Source organism: Euprymna scolopes, chromosome 6 (assembly GCF_053919585.1).
Source record: "Euprymna scolopes isolate OS-2025 chromosome 6, ASM5391958v1, whole genome shotgun sequence".
Lineage (NCBI taxonomy): Eukaryota > Metazoa > Mollusca > Cephalopoda > Sepiida > Sepiolidae > Euprymna > Euprymna scolopes.
The window spans coordinates 94,704,502-94,725,765 of NC_136487.1; the positions used below are offsets into that span (position 1 = coordinate 94,704,502).

Consider the following 21,264-nt stretch of genomic DNA (forward strand, 5'->3'; position numbering starts at 1 on the left):
GACTAGGGGGGCATCTCTCCCAGTGAATTAATGCGTCCTCCCAGATACCAACCTGGAAATTTCTCTGACTCGGTGCGTATACATATATATATATATATATATATATATATATATATATATATATATATATATATATATATATATATATATAAACTATAGACTGTATTGGTATGACTAATATGACATCTTAATCAATAAATGTGAAAGTTGAGGCCAATCGTTGCACTAATGTTAAAGTCAAAACTTTCTATTTCAAGTTAATTCCGCTTTACACAATAAACACGCTATCCTCATATATATATATATATATATATATATATATATATATATATATATATATATATATATATATCACTTATAGGTATGCGATTTTTTGTTTCGTGTTTACAACAAATTTATGAATGAAATATTTATTATTTTCAATTAATATTTCAAATAGCTGTGGCAAAATGCTTGCTCGCCTTTCATGAACAAATATTAATAGCTAAAAATTGGTGCAAACCTTTGCTTTTGTGAAGCATAGAGGGTTCGAGCACGGGCAAAAAAAAAAAAACCAATGACTACTACGTCTAATTACATGCTGGTGAGTCTCGTGAAGCAATGAGATCTCTTATTTTTTATTTTATTTTTTTTTACATAGGCATCATCACATTATCAAGGCCAAGAGGCCACTCAAGGATAAGGGTTAAAGATTGTACATTAGAAATTGGACAATATAGTAATCATTAGTAATGAACATTTGGAAAATTTGATAACTTATATGGAACGGCTCATCAAGATCTTATTTACGTTAGACTTGAAGACAACCATATTGTAGTCAGCCGGAAAGCAGGAAAACGGAAGACAATTCCACAGGCGTGCAGTTCTAAGAAAGAAGCTTTGTTCATGGAATCTACGTTTAGGTTTAGGCACAGATAAAGAGTGGGGGTAATTATTGATAGTGTTTACAGCTAGACGAGTGTTTCTTGTGAAAGTTTGGCGAGGGGGGGACCATAGATTGAAGCTCAGTCGAACACTTTCCATGAAAATAACGATACATCAGAGACAAACTCGCAACATCTCTTCTGTGAGATAGAGGTTCACTCGTCTAGCTGTAAACACTATCAATAATTCCCCCCACTCTTTATCTGTGCCTAAACCTAAACGTAGATTCCATGAACAAAGCTTTTTTCTTAGAACTGCACGCCTGTGGAATTGTCTTCCGTTTTCCTGCTTTCCGGCTGACTACAATATGGTTGTCTTCAAGTCTAACGTAAATAAGTTCTTGATGAGCCATTCCATATAAGTTATCAACTTTACCAAATTTTCATTACTAATGATTACTATAATGTCCAATTTCTACTGTACACTCTTTAACCCTTATCCTTGAGTGGCCTCTTGGCCTTGATAATGTGGTGATGCCTATGTAAAAAAAAAAAAAAAGAAAAAAGGACATCTCCTACGAGGCTACGAAGTCTATTTTGAACTCTATATGCAAATGAAATGCTGCCGGCTTATATGAAAAGCCTGTTTTTTTTTTTTCAGAAATGGGGGTGAATCTAGACTTGTGAGTTTGGGCAGCAGCGTGACAATTGTAATACCAAAAATACAGAATAGTTGACAATCTATTTTTGGAAGTATAGAATAGTTAACAATTTATTATTTAATCACAGTGGCAAACTTTGTGAAGCAATAGCAGGCCGGCAAAGCCAGCTATATAAGACTATATATTAAAAATATTCTGTTATAAAACTGTTTTGTTAAACTTTATTGAATATTTTTTCTTTTTTTCAGACTATATTGGTTGTTTTGCTGACAGTACCGATGGAATTATCAAGGACAGGTTTACTGTTTCGCCACTAATGACAGTCAAAATGTGTAGGCAATTCTGTCGCAAGTATAAATACATGTATGCTGCTCTGCACGTAAGTGATGCTTCCACTGGCACGCTTGAAAACATTTAAAGCTATATTTAAAAATATAATACGTAGAATATTAGAAATTCCAATGTTTATGTTTTATAGTGACGCACATGTTGAAGCATCTTCTTTAACACGAAAACCGCCATGTGGCTAACATAAGATTCAAATATAAAAGAAATAAAAGGCAACGATGAAGAAACAATCGGATTCACACACACACACACACACACACACACACACACACACACACACACACACACGAAACGTATTTGCATTTGCTTAGCCCATTATATGTGTTTATGTAATGTATATTTGTAAAGCTCGGTACTCACCCAGAGAGTGATCCAGACGTAACTCAGAGTTCGCCCGGTTTTCTCCGGAATATGACGTCAACAACCGGAGTAAGCCAAGCGTCGTCGAGGAAATTAAGCCAAGCGTTGCCGATGAAAGCATGACAAGAAAAGAAAACGTACCCCCTTTTTTTTGTTATACAGGCATCACCACTTATCAAGGCCAATAGACCACTCGAGGATAAGGGTTAAAGAGTGTACAGTAGACAATTGGACAATAAAGTAATCGATAATAATGGAAATTCGGTAAATTTGTTAACTTATATTGAACGGCTCATCAAAAACTTGTTTACGTTAGACTTGAAAACAACCATATTGTAGTCAGCTGGAAAACAGGAAAACGGAAGACAATTCCACATGCATGCAGTTCTAAGAAGGAAGCTTTGTTCATGGAATCTAGATTTATGCGCAGATAAAGAGTGGGGGAAATTATTGATAGTGTTTTCTGCTAGACGGGTGTTTCTTGTGAAAGTTTGGCGAGGGGAGATCATAGTTTGGAGCTCAGTCGAGCACCTGCCATGAAAATAACGATAAAGCAGAGACATACTCGCAACATCTCTTCTGTGAGGAAGAGGTTGCAGAGAAGAGAAAAGGACATTCCCTATGAGGTTACAAAGTCTATTTTGAACTCTATCAAGGCAGGATGTCCTTTCTAGCAGCTCCGGTCCATATGTGGCAACATTACTCCATCCTTGGACGTACCTGGCTCTTATATAGATAGAGAATTGCATCAGTAGTGAGATATCTACTGGATCGATAGAAGGATCCCACAATTTTTCCAGCGGCCTTGGCAACGGATTTAATGTATGTGTTCCATTTAAGATCAGGAGTAATGGTCAAGCCCAGAAGTTTATCAAAACATGAGGCCTCCCCAAGACGAGAGCCATTTATTTCAATTGATGCCAGATGGGGATCAAAACGTTGGTAAGATAAAAGCTTGGTTTTAGATGCATTAAAAGTAACAAGCCACCTCTTTCTCTATTGGACCACGTTTTATTAACTGTAAAGTAATAGGTTATAACACTTTTTTTTTTGCTATATATATATTTTAAATAAATAATGTTAAAGATTTTTTTGTTCGAGAAAAGGTTCCAAGGTAAATCAAATACATCCTTTCAAGGAATTTTTTTAAAGCTTTTTTTTTTTATTATTTTTGTTTTTTGAGGTATTCTCTTTCTTTTTTTTTGGTGTTTTTTAAAAATTTTTTTCAAGGAAAAACCTGAAAACTAGAAAAGTTCAAACAAAACTGGGGGGTTAGTTTTTTTTTTCATATTAAAACAAATGTTGTTGTTGTTTCCTCAGACCGTTTTTTTATTAATGGTGTGCGTAGATCGTATTACACATTCGCGCTGGAGGTCGTTGTGTGTTTCTTGCTCGAACATGCACAAGTAGATTATTTTAAGTATGATGGCAATTATCAGCCTAGACTTGGCAAAAAAGGTACCAGTCCGGTTGATGTAAAGGTTTAGCATTTGGTAGCCTGACACCTTCAGTCATAGCCATCGCTTACATTTCCTCTTATACTAAGATTGCACCTGTGTCCACATGATGCACAAGTATTTGTCCGTGCCAGTAATTTTTTTTCTTGACAAAGGTCGAGGACTCCGGCTGGTGCTTTCAGCTGTTCACTTAAGGCTGTAAAATTTGTTTTTTTTCTGACGTGAAAGTACGAAATGGTGTACTTTTTTTTTTTTACTAATTTGTTTTCTTTTCTTCTCTTCCAAATTGTCGTCTGCTACTTTGAATTAATTTTCAACTCGCGCGAACGCGCGTCGCATTAAAAACCTTTGCGTTGCATTGTCATTGGCCCAGCTTTATGTTATGTCAGAAGGCTTAATTTCCTCGACGACGCTCGGCTTATTCCGGCTGTTGACGTCATGTTCCGGAGAAAGCCGGGCGGACGCTGAGTTACGTCTGGATCACTCTCTGCATGAGTACCTAACGCTCTACCTCATATTGCATAGCTTTGAAAAATATGGATTTTAAGGTAATTTATCAATGTAATAGCAGGTTGCCACGAAAGTAAAAACATAATAAAATCAGCAGTTAAAAATTGCAAAAAATATCGTGTGGACATTTAATAACAACTTTTAGTTAATTATAGTTTGTAAATAGAATTTTTAAAGTTTGTTCAAGTATTTTAAGAAGCAAAAAAAAAACAACAAAAAACAAAGAGAGAGAGAGGGGGAGGATGGAGAGAAGACATAAATATATTATTATACATGTTGACACTGTTGCAGATCTATAGCCAACGATTTGCATAACAGATTAGTGTCTTCTGTTGACCAACTCCGCAAACATAGGTTAAAGAAAGAATTACCAATTATGTTATTTAGAAATTTAGGCGCATTTTGTTTATTTCCTGCAATGCCACAAGGCTGGTAGTGATGCCAAATTTTATTAAAGTGCCGATAAAAATGACTGAACTTATTATTTCATGAATTTCTTTTGTTACCGCCAAGTTCTTAAGTTTGTTTATTTGTTTGTGTACAACCTAGCGTTCACGTTGCTTGACCAATCGTCATCAAAGTGGGTTAAAATATCGATCATGGTCTAAGAACTGATTTAATCTTGGGATCTATGTCAGGGTCAAAGTTACACATTTAATGTCAGCTTCAGTTCTGTTCATCGTAGAAACTTGTTAATTTATTCATACAGTAACAAACTTGTTAATTTATTCATACAGTAACAACTTGTTAATTTATTCATACAGTAACAAACTTGTTAATTTATTCATACAGTAACAAACTTGTTAATATATTCATACAGTAACAAACTTGTTAATTTATTCATACAGTAACAAACTTGTTAATTTATTCATATAGTAACAACTTTGTTAATTTATTCATACAGTAACAAACTTGTTAATTTATTCATACAGTAAAAAACTTGTTAATTTATTCATACAGTAACAAACTTGTTAATTTATTCATACAGTAACAAACTTGTTAATTTATTCATACAGTAACAAACTTGTTAATTTATTCATACAGTAACAAACTTGTTAAGTTATTCATACAGTAACAAACTTGTTAATTTATTCATACAGTAAAAAACTTGTTAATTTATTCATATAGTAACAACTTTGTTAATTTATTAATACAGTAACAAACTTGTTAATTTATTCATACAGTAAAAAACTTGTTAATTTATTCATACAGTAAAAAACTTGTTAATTTATTCATACAGTAACAAACTTGTTAATTTATTCATATAGTAACAAACTTGTTAATTTATTCATACAGTAACAAACTTGTTAATTTATTCATGCAGTAACAAACTTGTTAATTTATTCATACAGTAACAAACTTGTTAATTTATTCATACAGTAACAAACTTGTTAATTTATTCATACAGTAACAAACTTATTAATTTATTCATACAGTAACAAACTTGTTAATTTATTTATACAGTAAAAAACTTGTTAATTTATTCATACAGTAACAAACTTGTTAATTTATTCATATAGTAACAAACTTGTTAATTTATTCATACAGTAACAAACTTGTTAATTTATTCATACAATAAAAAACTTGTTAATTTATTCATGCAGTAACAAACTTGTTAATTTATTCATACAGTAAAAAACTTGTTAATTTATTCATACAGTAACAAACTTGTTAATTTATTCATACAGTAACAAACTTGTTAATTTATTCATACAGTAACAACTTGTTAATTTATTCATACAGTAACAAACTTGTTAATTTATTCATACAGTAACAAACTTGTTAATATATTCATACAGTAACAAACTTGTTAATTTATTCATACAGTAACAAACTTGTTAATTTATTCATATAGTAACAACTTTGTTAATTTATTCATACAGTAACAAACTTGTTAATTTATTCATACAGTAAAAAACTTGTTAATTTATTCATACAGTAACAAACTTGTTAATTTATTCATACAGTAACAAACTTGTTAATTTATTCATACAGTAACAAACTTGTTAATTTATTCATACAGTAACAAACTTGTTAAGTTATTCATACAGTAACAAACTTGTTAATTTATTCATACAGTAACAAACTTGTTAATTTATTCATATAGTAACAACTTTGTTAATTTATTAATACAGTAACAAACTTGTTAATTTATTCATACAGTAAAAAACTTGTTAATTTATTCATACAGTAAAAAACTTGTTAATTTATTCATACAGTAACAAACTTGTTAATTTATTCATATAGTAACAAACTTGTTAATTTATTCATACAGTAACAAACTTGTTAATTTATTCATGCAGTAACAAACTTGTTAATTTATTCATACAGTAACAAACTTGTTAATTTATTTATACAGTAACAAACTTGTTAATTTATTCATACAGTAACAAACTTATTAATTTATTCATACAGTAACAAACTTGTTAATTTATTCATACAGTAACAAACTTGTTAATTTATTCATACAGTAACAAACTTGTTAATTTATTCATATAGTAACAAACTTGTTAATTTATTCATACAGTAACAAACTTGTTAATTTATTCATACAATAAAAAACTTGTTAATTTATTCATGCAGTAACAAACTTGTTAATTTATTCATACAGTAAAAAACTTGTTAATTTATTCATACAGTAACAAACTTGTTAATTTATTCATACAGTAACAAACTTGTTAATTTATTCATACAGTAACAAACTTGTTAATTTATTCATACAGTAAAAAACTTGTTAATTTATTCATACAGTAACAAACTTGTTAATTTATTCATACAGTAACAAACTTGTTAATTTATTCATATAGTAACAACTTTGTTAATTTATTAATACAGTAACAAACTTGTTAATTTATTCATACAGTAAAAAACTTGTTAATTTATTCATACAGTAAAAAACTTGTTAATTTATTCATACAGTAGCAAACTTGTTAATTTATTCATATAGTAACAAACTTGTTAATTTATTCATACAGTAAAAAACTTGTTAATTTATTCATGCAGTAACAAACTTGTTAATTTATTCATACAGTAACAAACTTGTTAATTTATTCATACAGTAACAAACTTGTTAATTTATTCATACAGTAACAAACTTGTTAATTTATTCATACAGTAACAAACTTGTTAATTTATTCATACAGTAACAAACTTGTTAATTTATTCATACAGTAACAAACTTGTTAATTTATTCATATAGTAACAAACTTGTTAATTTATTCATACAGTAACAAACTTGTTAATTTATTCATACAATAAAAAACTTGTTAATTTATTCATGCAGTAACAAACTTGTTAATTTATTCATACAATAACAAACTTGTTAATTTATGCATACAGTAAAAAACTTGTTAATTTATTCATACAGTAACAAACTTGTTAATTTATTCATACAGTAACAAACTTGTTAATTTATTCATATAGTAACAAACTTGTTAATTTATTCATACAGTAACAAACTTGTTAATTTATTCATACAGTAACAAACTTGTTAATTTATTCATACAGTAACAAACTTGTTAATTTATTCATACAGTAACAAACTTATATGACCTTGGCCGTTGACTATGACTTTGAACAGTTCGATCATGGTGGCATTTCTGACGAAATTTTATCTTCTAATTTTTCAAATTCGATGCATCGATTTGCTTTGATAACAGTTAACCGCCGTATAACATTTCACCCTGGTCAGATGAATATTTATTTGTTTCTATGGCATAACTTTGGCAATACTCATATAGTATAGAGAAGTAAGACCAAGAAAAGACTTTGATCCTTCTTTAGATGTTCATGTAGAGGTATGCAATGTCATTATTGAATTATGTTCATTTTTGCTCTATATTTTTGGTATTTTGAAAAAGCGAATACAAAAGTCTGGCAGTTGTAAAAACTTAAAATGCTGTGATATTTACTTTATTGTAGTTTGGAAATCAGTGTTTTTGCCGCAATGAAGACTATAAAACATATGGAGTATCAGATAAATGCACAAGACATTGTCCAGGAAATCCTGAAGAAATCTGTGGTGGAATTTTGGCCCAATCTGTATATAAAGTTGGAGGTAAGTAGATCATGGGGAAACTTCAGTTTTTCAAACTTTTATTTGTTTGACATTCAGTGTTCGTGCAGTTCTTAGCTCTTAAAGTATAAGATATATTTAAGAAAAAAGACAAACATATTTCGTTTTGTTCTTTCTATTAGGAGTCAAGGTTATTCAAAACTTTAGGACCCGTATTCCGGTGTTTCTCGGAAAAATTGAGGAAACTAAAATATCGAAACCTTCAGAAATAAATTGAATGGAAAGATTTTTACTGCCAAAATGCTAAGCATTTATCTACGATATAACAAATATTTGTAAAAATAATTGTCAGTAATAGTAAAATAAAAACAGTCATTGATTAATTAAAGAAAAAAACGAACGAATTAATGAGAGTTCCTTTGGCAAAGTAATAAAAAATTATTTATTTATTTAAATAATGAACCAATACTTATCAAGGTTAAAACGCTAGAGGATAAGAGCTAATGAGATGGATAGATTGCCAGATGAATGATGATGAATACTATAAAAGGATTGGAAACCTCTAATATACCAAACAATGCAAAACAGCTAGCACAGAAAACACCAATTCTTCTTCTTTTGTCAGAATCATCGCTCATGGAATTCGAGTGTTTCAAAATACAAAAGAAAGGAGAATGGAGTGTTATGAGACGGCCAAACTTTTAGGCATTGGTCCTATAGACATGGCTTAGAAATATTAGAAAATTGTCATTATTCTGTTGTGAATAAGAAGTTGGCCTTTTAATCTCACTGTTGGTACAACATATGGACCAACTGTATAAATGTGAAGAAAATTTGTTTTTTTATTTGTTTATATTATAAATTGATTTTCTTCATTTTTCTAATCCTTTTAACGTCATTTTCCTCTTGTGCATACGTCAACTTTTTTTATTTTTATTTCGCAAGCTTTGCCCCGAGTCCTACTTGGTTTCGCTATTTATGACTATCGGCCCAGCGTATGTCCGTTAGCATGACAGCGCCTGCTGATTCTCCAAAAGCCGTCACACATGACAACCGTCAATCAACTACAATTACGAATATCTGCTTTGGTGCTACACACGTCACCTTTTCTTTTGTCGGTCAGTGGAGGAGAAATCCCTCATGACAGACAATTGACATTTTTGTTTCTATCTTTTTGGGGGAGTTGGATTTTCCCCACATTAAAAACCGGCCTAGTGTATAACTCAGCCCTCGTGGGGACACAAGTAAATAGGTACAATTACGACATTGTTGAGTCTCTCCAGAATCAGCACTAATTAAAAATTGTCCAGTGTTGTTACCTAAAAAACCTGCCTTTAATATTTTAAAAAAGTAAAAAAAAAACAAAAAACTAACAACAACAACAACAACAACAACAACAACAACAACAACAACAACAACAACAACAACAACAAAAAAAAAAAAAAAAAAAAAAAAAAAAAAAAAAAAAAAAAAAATGATTTTGTCATAACTTTCAATCATAAAAATTATATGGAATTCGAATATAAACCTAAAAAGATATTTAACAAAATATTTAAGTTCGAGTTTCTGAGTTTTGTTGATTTTATTCTAAATTTTTCGAGTTTGGGAATTAAATATTCAAATATTTAATTTTCATTGTCTTTTTGCTAATATTGTGTTTTCTTCCTGATTTTTAAGCTTAAATTGGAAAAATACATCGGCGTACAAAAACTACAAGCATTTTTATTTCCTCAGTCTTAAGAAAACATTTTCTTTTAAAAGTATGTCCCATTTTTTTAAAACAATCTTTCCTTAAACCTGAAAAAATAATAATAAATAAATAAATAAATAAATAAACAAACAACAACAACAACAACAGCAACCACCACCACCACCACCACCATTGCTTACCTTTTATCACGATATTTCTGAAACATATTAATCTGACGGGTTCAAATAATAATACGGTTTGTAGAATAAAATGTCGACGAACGTTGCATGTTCGCCATCACGTCGGGAGTCGCCAAAATGTAGAAATGAAAGACAAGAAACCTCATTCTAACATTTAAAAACTGCTTTATTGATTATCTTCGTTAGTATAAAGGGTTAGTCGTGGAAAGTGTTTCTATGCAAGAGACGTAGATTAAAGAATAGACAGACCCGTTAAAAGAAGAGAGTTCGTGTGCGTACCGCATTGAAGTCCGTGTGTGGAGATAACTATGTTGGCTTGTTTGCATTCGCGTCCCGAAGGCCAGGTGAGTTTTGCTAAGTCCTAAGAGAGAAGTTGGGAGGAGGCGGCAGGTTCGTTCAATGTGGATTTCTTGTTAGTTCAAGATCTAGGACGAAAGAGAGAGTGTGTTGCCAGTTTAACCTTATATATGAACTCGGCCACGTGACTGAGAGCTGGCTTCTGATTGAACAAGGCGGGAAGGAAGTGTATTCAAAATCTCCAGCTGCGAGAATTCGCTCCTGCTTGTGTTCCTTGCAATTTCGTCTGCTATAGGTTTAAATCATATTAAAGCAATGGACTTTTAAAGCTACCTCTTTTATGCTGTTAATATAAATGTAAGTATAAAACCAAGAACACATCTCATTAAATATAACATATCAACTTTTCGACGTTTCATTAAAATAGAATGTATTATTATACTAAAGCTGAAGGAATCAACGGTTTCCTTAAGACTTCTTTCTCCATGTATTTTAATCACACAGAATACATGATGAAATATTTGTTAATTTTGGGATTAAGTTATATTAAGAAAAAAAAAACGCTTCTATTTTAATTGTTTTAAATTATCTTCAATTTGCAAAAGCTCATCAAGTGACCGCACTTACTAATGGCTCTCTGTTACTTTCACCCTTTTTCATTGTATGTTGTTTGAACCCTAACCGTTATTACTCTCGCTTCTGTCACTCTTTCTCTCTGTCTCCGTTGATTGTAAAGTTTTGATATGCACATGTCGTTAGCTCAGATGGTAACAAATACTGCTAGAGAGTTAAAGTTAGAGAGATAGTTTCGATTGTAGCTGATGGCACTCCGGTCATATAAAAAAAAAATTAAAATCACTTGTATATATTGGGTACAATATTATAATCAATAGAGAAGTAACTCTATCATGATAAATATGAAATCTGCATCAATTAAAATATATTTAAGCATATTTTACGACCGTTCAACACCTGCCAGCCTGTTAGTATATATATATATATATATATGTATATATATATATATGTATATATATATGTATATATATATATATATATATATATATATATATATATATATATATATATATATATAATAAATATTACAATTAAATTTACCAAAATGATTCAAGATGGTAAAAATAAAGTATAATATAAATATTAAAGAATTAATATTTATAAAGTTATCTCAGCCAGATGATAAAGCTCGATAAAACACACGTGACACGCATATGAAATGATTCAAAATTTTAAATTAAAAATAAACTCAGATTAATATACAAAATGATAGATAGAGCTTATAATACGAGCAAACAGTTAATAAAACATGTTAAAAAACACTTTGAAAAGGAGTTAAAAACATATTTAATCGGAAAAGGAGACAGCTGTCTCCTTTTCAGATTAAATATGTTTTTAACTCTTTTTCAAAGTGTTTTTTAACATGCTTTATTAACTGTTTGCTGGTATATATATATATATATATATATATATATATATATATATATATATATATATATATATATATATGAACTGCTTTGTATTACCTACTAAACTGCATAACTTTGTAAGCTACTCAAGAAACTGAACATTGCTGCTTTCATTTTATCAGTTCTTTCCAATTGTAACACGTTTTACTTTGCTTGATTCTAAAATTTTAAAAGTTGTGATTGAATTTCGTGTAGTAACCAAAGAGAATTTTTCACTTTCAGTAACGCCCTATTATGTCAGTAAAGCATTCAGAAGTGAAAAATTCGAAAGAGATGATGCTTTGCCAGGTAAGAAACTGAAATTTAATCTGTTCTCTAAGAAAAATTTCAAGTAAAAATTTTGCAAACATTACAATTGATATTTTTAACCTTCTGATTTTTGCCATAACGAGTAAGTTTAATTTAACTGTTGCATAGTTATAGTACATGCTCGTCCGATGTCATATTTATTGGTTAAAATATGCTGCATCTGCTAAGGACATATCTTCCTCCTCCTCTTTTTCTGCCTTTACTACCACTACTACTACTGCTACTACTAAAATAACATCATATTGACAGTTTCAATATTTCGTAATTTATAGCCAAAGAAATATACAATCAATCATCATTACTATATTCGTGTAGTGCCATTCTTGGCTACATGTAATATATTTTGGTGATAGTACGTTTTAGGAAAGTGCCAAGGATTGCACCAACAATTAATATACATGTAGTTAAATAGGCGAATGAAAATATGAATAAAAACGTAAATGGATCACCAGACCTAACTAAACAACGGCATTTTGAAAACATATTTATATATCAACAATTTTACAGAAATGTAAAAAATACTTTGAAGTGTGTTGAGAGGATTTTAAAGTTGTTGAATAAGAAGTAGACAAAGATTCGTTTCAAATTTCCAGTGTGTGTGTGTGTGTGTGTGTGTGTGTGTGTGTGTGTGTGTGTGTGTGTGTGTGTGTGTGCGAGTTTACCTTCTGGGTGGCATGTGTTCACTGCCGATAAATAGAGACGCAGACGTAAAGAATTTCAGCTTGTCCACATTCCAACCATCTAAAATGGGTTTGGAGAGTCGAGGCGCTTCGTATTGCTTAGTAGGTACCCTCTCCCCACTTCTGAAGAACTCTGAATTTTTGTTCATCAAGCCAGTTTTATAGGCTTGTAGAAATTCACGCAGAATTGTTAGTTCTGGAATTTGGAACCGTTTTTATTGATTGGAAAATATTTTCTGCGAAAATGGGAATGACAAGGAACGGAATCCGAATGAGAAGGAGAAAGAAAAAGGCTAGCAATTATAGTCATTTGCTTTTTAGCATTCATCCAAATCGCCTCTCCATGTAAAAATCCGATGCTCCTACCGAAGAAAAAATGAAAAAGAAAAAAGAAAGAATAAGCCGAACGAACAAAGAAAGAAAAGGAAAAGGTTATGCTCGTTTGTCTCGCAAATCAATTTCTAATCTATCTCGGCTGGACCAGCAATTGACGACGTACTTCACAGGCTTTCAAGATGTCCACCTAGTTTCGATTTTAGTTGAGTAGAAAGATTCCAACCAGCCAGCGCCTTATCTTGCTGGTGAAGTCACAGCCATACGAGGCTTATTATCTTTTCTCCTCCATATACAAATTAATTAATCGTAGCTATTAATGAAACTTCATTGCATCAACATCACCTTTATTTAATGTTTGATTCACTGAAGAAAGCAATTAAAGGCCAGAAGATAAAAAGGTTGAAACTTGAAATGTCACTGCTGAATGCTCAGCAAGTTCTTTATTTTTTTCTATCAGACCCCAAAAACAACAAATTTATCAAGACCGTGAATTTGCCTAAAAATATGACCATGCACTGTATCAAATAGATTTATAAACAAAAACTATATTAAAAATCTATTTAGACATTATCACCATCTATTGGTCCATGTTTTAAAACAGCAAAATATTTTGTTTATTGCAAAACGCAAAATAAAAGCCAACCACTGTGAGAGTGCAGACCTCAACTAAGGTTCTACAATACTTGATCTGACTTGATCAACTTTGAACTGTTTTTTCATTTACGCTGATTGTTTTTGATTCTGTCACAAATATTTCTATTTGCAGACTAATCTATTTTGTTACATTAAAAAATAATTATATAATATATATTTTTTTAAAGACAAATATTTTTTGAATAGTTGAGTAAAATAATTTATATTTTTTAAATATATTTTTATGTCATATTATCTATTTTATACATTCCTTATCTATGCTTTCATATAAATTTTGCATATTTTCAGGAGAATATTTTGGTCATATGTATTTTATTGGTGATGAAAAATTAAGAAATGACGAAATGTCAGGTACGTAATGTCTACAGAAAACTCTTTATCTTTCAATAAGATATTCATTTCTTGGTCATTTTTTAATTTAAGAATTAATATTAATTGGCTTTTATTTTATTTGTAATTTCAACACTTTATTTAAACTGCATGTGTAGATTATTCTCGTTCCATCAGCCATGAATGGATATTTTTCTTTTATTTATTCTCAATTATCATTGCCTGTAGTGAACATTGAATCTTAAACATATAGAAGACTTTCACTTCAAGAGGATTTACTTACTGCTTTTATCCGTTGTGCTATGGGTCTATAAGTTCAATATACAAATCCTGAGTTCGAAAAGATGTAACTGAAAAAGGTCGGAGATTACATCAGCGGAAAAGTTGTGAAAAGAACAACCAAGATGGGAATAATACAAATTATCAATCCTCATCACAAAAGTTCTGAATTAAAAGAATTTTTTTTAGTTTGTTTTTAATTTCGATCCACTTGCAAACGGTAATCTGCATGCGTGGAATTTTGTTTGTGTTTATTTTTATCAATGGTATGGAAGTACTTGTGTTTATTTTTATTGATGGTATGGAAGTACTTGTGTTTATTTTTATCAATGGTATGGAAGTACTTGTGTTTATTTTTATCAATGGTATGGAAGTACTTGTGCTTATTTTTATCAATGGTATGGAAGTACTTGTGTTTATTTTTATCAATGGTATGGAAGTACTTGTGCTTATTTTTATCAATGGTATGGAAGTACTTGTGTTTATTTTTATCAATGGTATGGAAGTACTTCCTACGTTAGGAAATGACGAACCTCTTAATTAAGTAAAATCCAGTTTAAGTAAATATTATCATTGCCTTTTTCTACAAAGACATTTGTAAAAATATACGTAGCTTTTGAAAGCGATCGGGAATTCATGTTCATCTCTGGTTCTTAAGAAACATAAAAATTCTTTATATGCTTTGATCTGATAGTCCAAATTCGACATATTTTATTCACACTAAACGTATTCTGTTGTAAAATATATCAAGATACGTTTAAATCTTTTATTTTATTTGTGTTGTAGAGAGGAGAAATGAAATCTCATTAATGATGTCATGGGGAGAGAGAGAGATAGAGAGAAAGAAAAAGAGAGAGAGAGAGAGAGAGAGAGAGAGAGAGAGAGAGAGAGAGAGAGAGAGAGAGAGAGAGAGAAGTAATGGTTGATCATTTTTTTTTTCAGCAGCGAATCTCAGAGGTAGATGTTTGTGTAGGATCGTGTCGATCTTTCCTCTCCAAAAAGTATAGGAAAGGAGAGGTTGAGGGTCCTTTTATGTTGGCCTATTAGGAAGTACAATTCTATGATATCCTGTCAAGAGAGAAATAAACCTATAAACCGTAAAAAAAAGAAAAGATATTGTGTCTTCATACTAATATGCTGTAAGAGTTCACTCATGTGTATTTTTGGTCCCCCCCCCCCGACAAAAGGAGGGTAGACCTGTAAATTCACCCTTGCCCATTCGTTCGTTCGTCTGTCTGCACTTTTATCAATAACTACTCCTTGGAAGTTTTTGAAATTTTGCACAAACATTAAACATGATATAAGTAAAAAAGTAATAGAACGAATTTTCCGGGGAAACTTCGGTTGCCCCCCCCCCCCACACACACACTAGGTGTGCGTTTCGGGTTAAAATGGCTAAAATTGGCACTTTTGTGTCTATTAAACAAAATTGATGCCTTGGATTTTTATAAAACTTTCTGAAAAGTTGGAACTAACTGATTTCTATATAATTTTGTTTGTCTATACTTCATGATAACTCTTGGGTGTGCTCTAGGGACTCTTTAACGGCTAATAAAAACACTCCATTTTTGGGACTGTTTTACCATATTTGTTCAAAATTTTCTGTGTATGTCTATTTAGCAGTTTTGCATGGTGTTGAACTCAAATTTAAATATGTTAAGGCCCAGGGAACTTTTGGGGCTAAATAGTGGGGGGGGGCAAATGATGGATTTAGTTATTTCTTTTATTGCATATGTTAAGGCCTAAAATTTACATATGTTAAGGCCTAAAACTACACCGTTTGTTCATTTTCATCAGGACTTGACTTCCCCTGGGGACTTTTGGGGGTAAATGAGGGGGGGGGGGGGAAATGCTGAACTTAGTCATTTTTTATGGCTCGTTCACTGTGCTATTACAGGGAACCATGCATGCTTCACTTGTTATAAATGTGATGAGTTATGTAGCATCATTCTACATTAAGATAAAGACAAGTCTCTACTACTACGAGGCAGCACCGGAAACAAAGCATTTTGTCATCCACGTGATAGAAAAACACTTGTTGCTAGTAATTAACTGTGATAATTTTTACTTACCGGGACTCGATGTAGAGGGGTGAATCAATGGAATTCTGTGTGGCAGTCGTTCAAGCAAAAAGTTTGAAAGTGCTTGGTCGACTGCTTTTATAATAGTGTTTGTTTGTTGTCCACTCATGTGGATCGGACTTAACATTTGCATAGAATCGACTAGTAGGTATAAAAACACCCCCTATCGGTGATATTGTTGGTTGGTGTTTTTGAACAAAAGGAATGCGTTCATCCTGCAATGAATTTGCTTATGAGACATAGAAACGAAAATCTCCCTATAGTCTCTGTAGAAAGATTTTCCAACTTCAACAGATTAGTTAATGTAATGACTTTGGTTTTCAGGTTTATCAACAAAACGTTGAAAAGAAGTGAGGACAATCACCTTCTGGCAAAAAATTATTTGATAAAATTAATGCAAAGGGAATCTTTTGCCTCAGAGTTAGATTTTTTGTTGGATCCTGATTCACCAAAACTAGTGAAAACCTTAAACCTATACCTGGATCCCTCCAATATCATTCGTTCAAGAGGAAGGATAGGTGGATCAGAATGGCATACCTATTAGGTGCAGAATTCAATTCTTTTGGGTAAAAAACACCATTTAACAGGTTTAATTATAAAGGACACTCATCAGAGAAACTAACATTTGGGTTTGGCAACAACCTTAAATGAAATAAGGTTACAGGAGTATTGGATACCACAGGCAAGACAGGCTGTAAAAAACTTGTGAGTACTTGTGCCAAGTGCAAAAGATACAATGCCACTGCCTTCTCCACATCGAATGCAACAGACCTTCCTAGCTCTAGAGTTAATATATCACACCCTATCTCCATACCGGTGTGGATTACACTAGTCACATCTGGGTTAAGGGAGAAGTGAAGGACTATAAAATGTATATCCTCATCTTTACCTGCATGTCTATCAGAGCTGTTCACATGCAACTAGTCCCAGATATGAGTGTATCTTCATTCTTACAAACCTTTGTTCGTTTCACAAATGCGAATGGAATCCCCTCTTACCTCTACTCGGACAATGCAAGGACTTTCATTTCTGCAACCAAAATACTTGATAAGGGGTTCATCACTGATGAATTCAGGGAGAAGTTTGGTTCTTACCACCTTAAACATTGTACCATTCCATTTTATTCAGCTTGGCATGGAGGTACTTGGGAAAGGACGATCAAGACAGTTAAATCCTGTCTATACAAAACTATAGGAAGAGGAAAAGTTGACTATTTTGGTCTATTAACCATGTTATCTGATATCCAGCATGCCATTAATAGTCATCCTCTGACTTATAGAAGCTCTAATGAGATGGATTGCCTAACTCCGAACTCTCTCATGAATCCAAATCAGATCATATAGTATCATAAGGTTGGACAATGAAGAACTGGGACTAATGGAGCCAGTTAGCCGGATCGATTTAAAGAGGACTCTCCATCTTCGCGAAGAAAATTTAGAAAAATTTAGAAAGATGTGGCACGAAGATGACCTGTTGAGCCTTAGAGAAAGAACTAATTAAAGACCCCCTTAAAACTAGACCATTTTGGTCTATAGGCGAAGTCCTGGAGTTGATTGAAGGAAAGGATGAGTTGGTTCGTTCAGCAAGAGTAAGAAAAGGAAATGGAGCTATATTGACCCATTCCATCAATCATTTATTTCCTCTGGAGATTAATTCTCTTTCGGAAAATGTGGAGGAAATTCTTCATGAACCAGAGCATGTGCCAGACCAAAATATATCTTTCCGACCTGATGAGAGTGTTAGAATCTGGATTTGCCCTGCATGTAATAAACCGGAAGATTTAAGACCGATGGTGGCTTGTGACCAGTGTAATGACTGGTTCCATTTTGGTTGTGTGGGCCTAGTAGATGCGCCCCTAGAAGAAGAATGGTATTGTCCAACGTGAAGGCCAAGGCGTCGAGGTAGACCCAGTTTGTTAGGGGTCTAAAAGGCACCATAAATTTCTGGTGCAGGTCTCAGGCAAGACCTTAAAAAGTGCGCCTAAAAAATGAATTCCCTTTTCTTTTCCCCATCTCACCTCCTGTAAAAGACTTTTTTCTTTTATTCGTTTTTCTTTTTTTTGATATGGGAATGTGTGATAATTTTTACTTACCGGGACTCGATGTGGAGGGGTGAAGCAATGGAATTCTGTGTGGCAGTCGTTCAAGCAAAAGGTTTGAAAGTGCTTGGTCGACTGCTTTTATAATAGTGTTTGTTTTTTGTCTAATCACGTGGATCGGACTTAACCTTTGCATAGAATCGACTAGTGGGTATAAAAACACTCCCTATCGGTGATATTGTTGGTTGGTGTTTTTGTTTGGTTCAGCAACCCGTTTCATAGTTACTGTTACAAAGACGATCTGTCGTTGTAAGCAACGAGGCAATTCGTTGCAACTCCCGTTGACCAAGAAAAGGCGTGAAAGGTTCACCACCCACGTAAGGTAAGGGTTTCATTGTTTTTTCTATCTACGTCGAGTTCTGGTTTAACCCGTTGAGTTGCAGAAACGCCCCCCCCCCCCTTTTAGTCGGTTAAAATCCGACATAACATATATTATTTTATATAATAACGAATGTACAAATCACAGCTTTTAAGCTATCAATGTATCATTCATTACAATAAACAATTGTTCATTTTCCTAGTTACTCTAATAGTCATCCATTCTTACATTTTAAAAGCATTTATTCATTTTTCTTTGTTTCATTTTCCGGTGAACATTATTAATATTAAGATAGGGATCATTTGCTAAGTCATGATATGAAACAAAGTTCATTCAATACTTACAAAGTATGTTCGAAGGATAACCCAGTCTTTACCAGGTTTATCGTAAGTTTCTTCAAAGCACGCTATATGGTTGCTTCTCTGCCTAGTGATTTTCGGACATCATAAAGCCAAATATAAAATAATGGAAAGATGGAGTACAAGGATTCACAAATTTAGAACACAGAAAATATGGAGTATTTTAATTAATTATTATTTAAAATTAAAATATTAAATTATGCTTTTTATTAATTTGTTTTTCGATTTTCCTTTTCTTTTTATAATTGTTAATTTTCTTTAATTATCACATTTAATTGTAATTAATCTTTTTGCAATTGAATATTTTATTAGGCATATTTTGAATTAATCTAAAAATTGAAATCAAATCTAATATATGGTCGGATAATTTTATCCTGTCTGGAAAACCGCTTCTGTGGTACCAGTTTTCAAGAATTCTGGCGAAAGAACTGACGCATTAAATTATCGCTCCACGAGCCTTTTCCCGCTTTTCGCCAAAATATTTGAGTCCTTAATTAATCAAGCTCTAGTCCATCACCTTACAGTTGCTAAACTCCTACAATCAATATGGATTTAGGCAAGCCTGTTCCACAGCAGATATCCTAACTATAATCTCTGAACATATATACCGTTCATTGGACAAAATAGGTGAGGGTAGAGTGGTAGTCCTCCATGTATTTAAGGCTTTTGACAGGCTATGAAACGATGGTCTTCTAAGGAAAATCAGATCATATAGTATCAATGGAAGAATAGATAATGTAATTAAATCCTTCTTAAGTAAGAGAAAAATCCAGGTTGTCCTCGACAATCGTACATCTAACCAATATAATATAAATGCGGGAGTACCTCAGAGGTCTATCTTTGGACCTTTATTTTCCTCATATTCATAAATGACCTCCCTGATAAAATTGTTTCTGAAATGGGTATATTTGCTGATGACACTACTCTCTATAACAGGTACGAGGGGAAAACAAATGAACACATATCTAAAGAAATGGCAGAAACACTAGAGGATGACTTCCTATCTGTAGTGGAACAAAAATGGATGGTCACATTCAATGCTGCCAAGACTAAACTCGTTTCCTTCAATAATTACAAGAAACCTTCTCTACCACCAATAGCAATGGCCAAGAACACATTACCTGAAAGTACTTCCTTTAAACTCCTCGGCTTAACGTTTACAGGAAACATGAACTGGAATAGATACATTGAGAGCATTGCCAAGGCTGCTGCAAAGAAGGTGGGTTCTCTGTACCATGCTAGAAAATTACTTACAACTGAAAGTATCCTGTACCCCTATAAGGCCACCATGTATGGAGTGCTGTTGTCACATTTGGGCTGTATCTGCTACTTGTCTCTCACTCCTAGACAGGGTTCAAAAGAGAGTCGTCAACCTGATAGATCCTGCCCTGTCATCTAGGCTTCAAACTCTGTCCCATAGACGAAAGTTGTACCCCTCTGCCTGTTCTACAAGTACTTTAATGGTGAATGCTCTGACGAACTACAAGCACTTGTACCTCCTCGACATAAATACCCCCCACAAACCCGACAAGCAGCTAAATCTCACCCCTTCACAGTAGAGATCTCTAGAAAGCCTTCTAGTCCAATAGTTTCTTCCCCAGAATTGCTAGACTTTGGAACTCTCTTCCGAGATTCTGCTTTCCCAACTGTACTGGCATGCAGAAGTTCAAGTGTAATGTGAACAGACATCTTGCTACTCATCTCTTTTCATAATAAACCCTGCAAATTATGGCCCCAATAGTAGCCCCCTATTTCAAAGTGGCACTGTGCCTTGTTTGGAGTGAAAACTGAATAAAAAAAGAAAAAAGTTAACCCACTTGAGGTTGTAATAATAATAATAAAAACATATTTAGCTCTACTAACATATTGAGCACTCTTTATCCTTGTTTTTACCATACATACCTCTTAATAATTATATATATATATATATATA

General features: G+C 32.5%; 1 protein-coding gene across 18 annotated transcripts in view; it reads left to right on the top strand.

The window, feature by feature from the left end:
- The window catches only part of LOC145277807 (uncharacterized), a 262,143-nt gene that overhangs the window by 188,854 nt on the left and 52,025 nt on the right, over nt 1–21,264 (top strand). For all 18 annotated transcript variants that reach the window (XM_080129669.1, XM_080129671.1, XM_080129670.1 and 15 more), the window contains 4 exons: nt 1,774–1,904; nt 8,122–8,257; nt 12,109–12,174; nt 14,154–14,216. In XM_080129669.1, the coding sequence (XP_079985795.1) occupies nt 1,774–1,904; nt 8,122–8,257; nt 12,109–12,174; nt 14,154–14,216 (396 nt within the window). The remainder of the gene's footprint in view (nt 1–1,773; nt 1,905–8,121; nt 8,258–12,108; nt 12,175–14,153; nt 14,217–21,264) is intronic.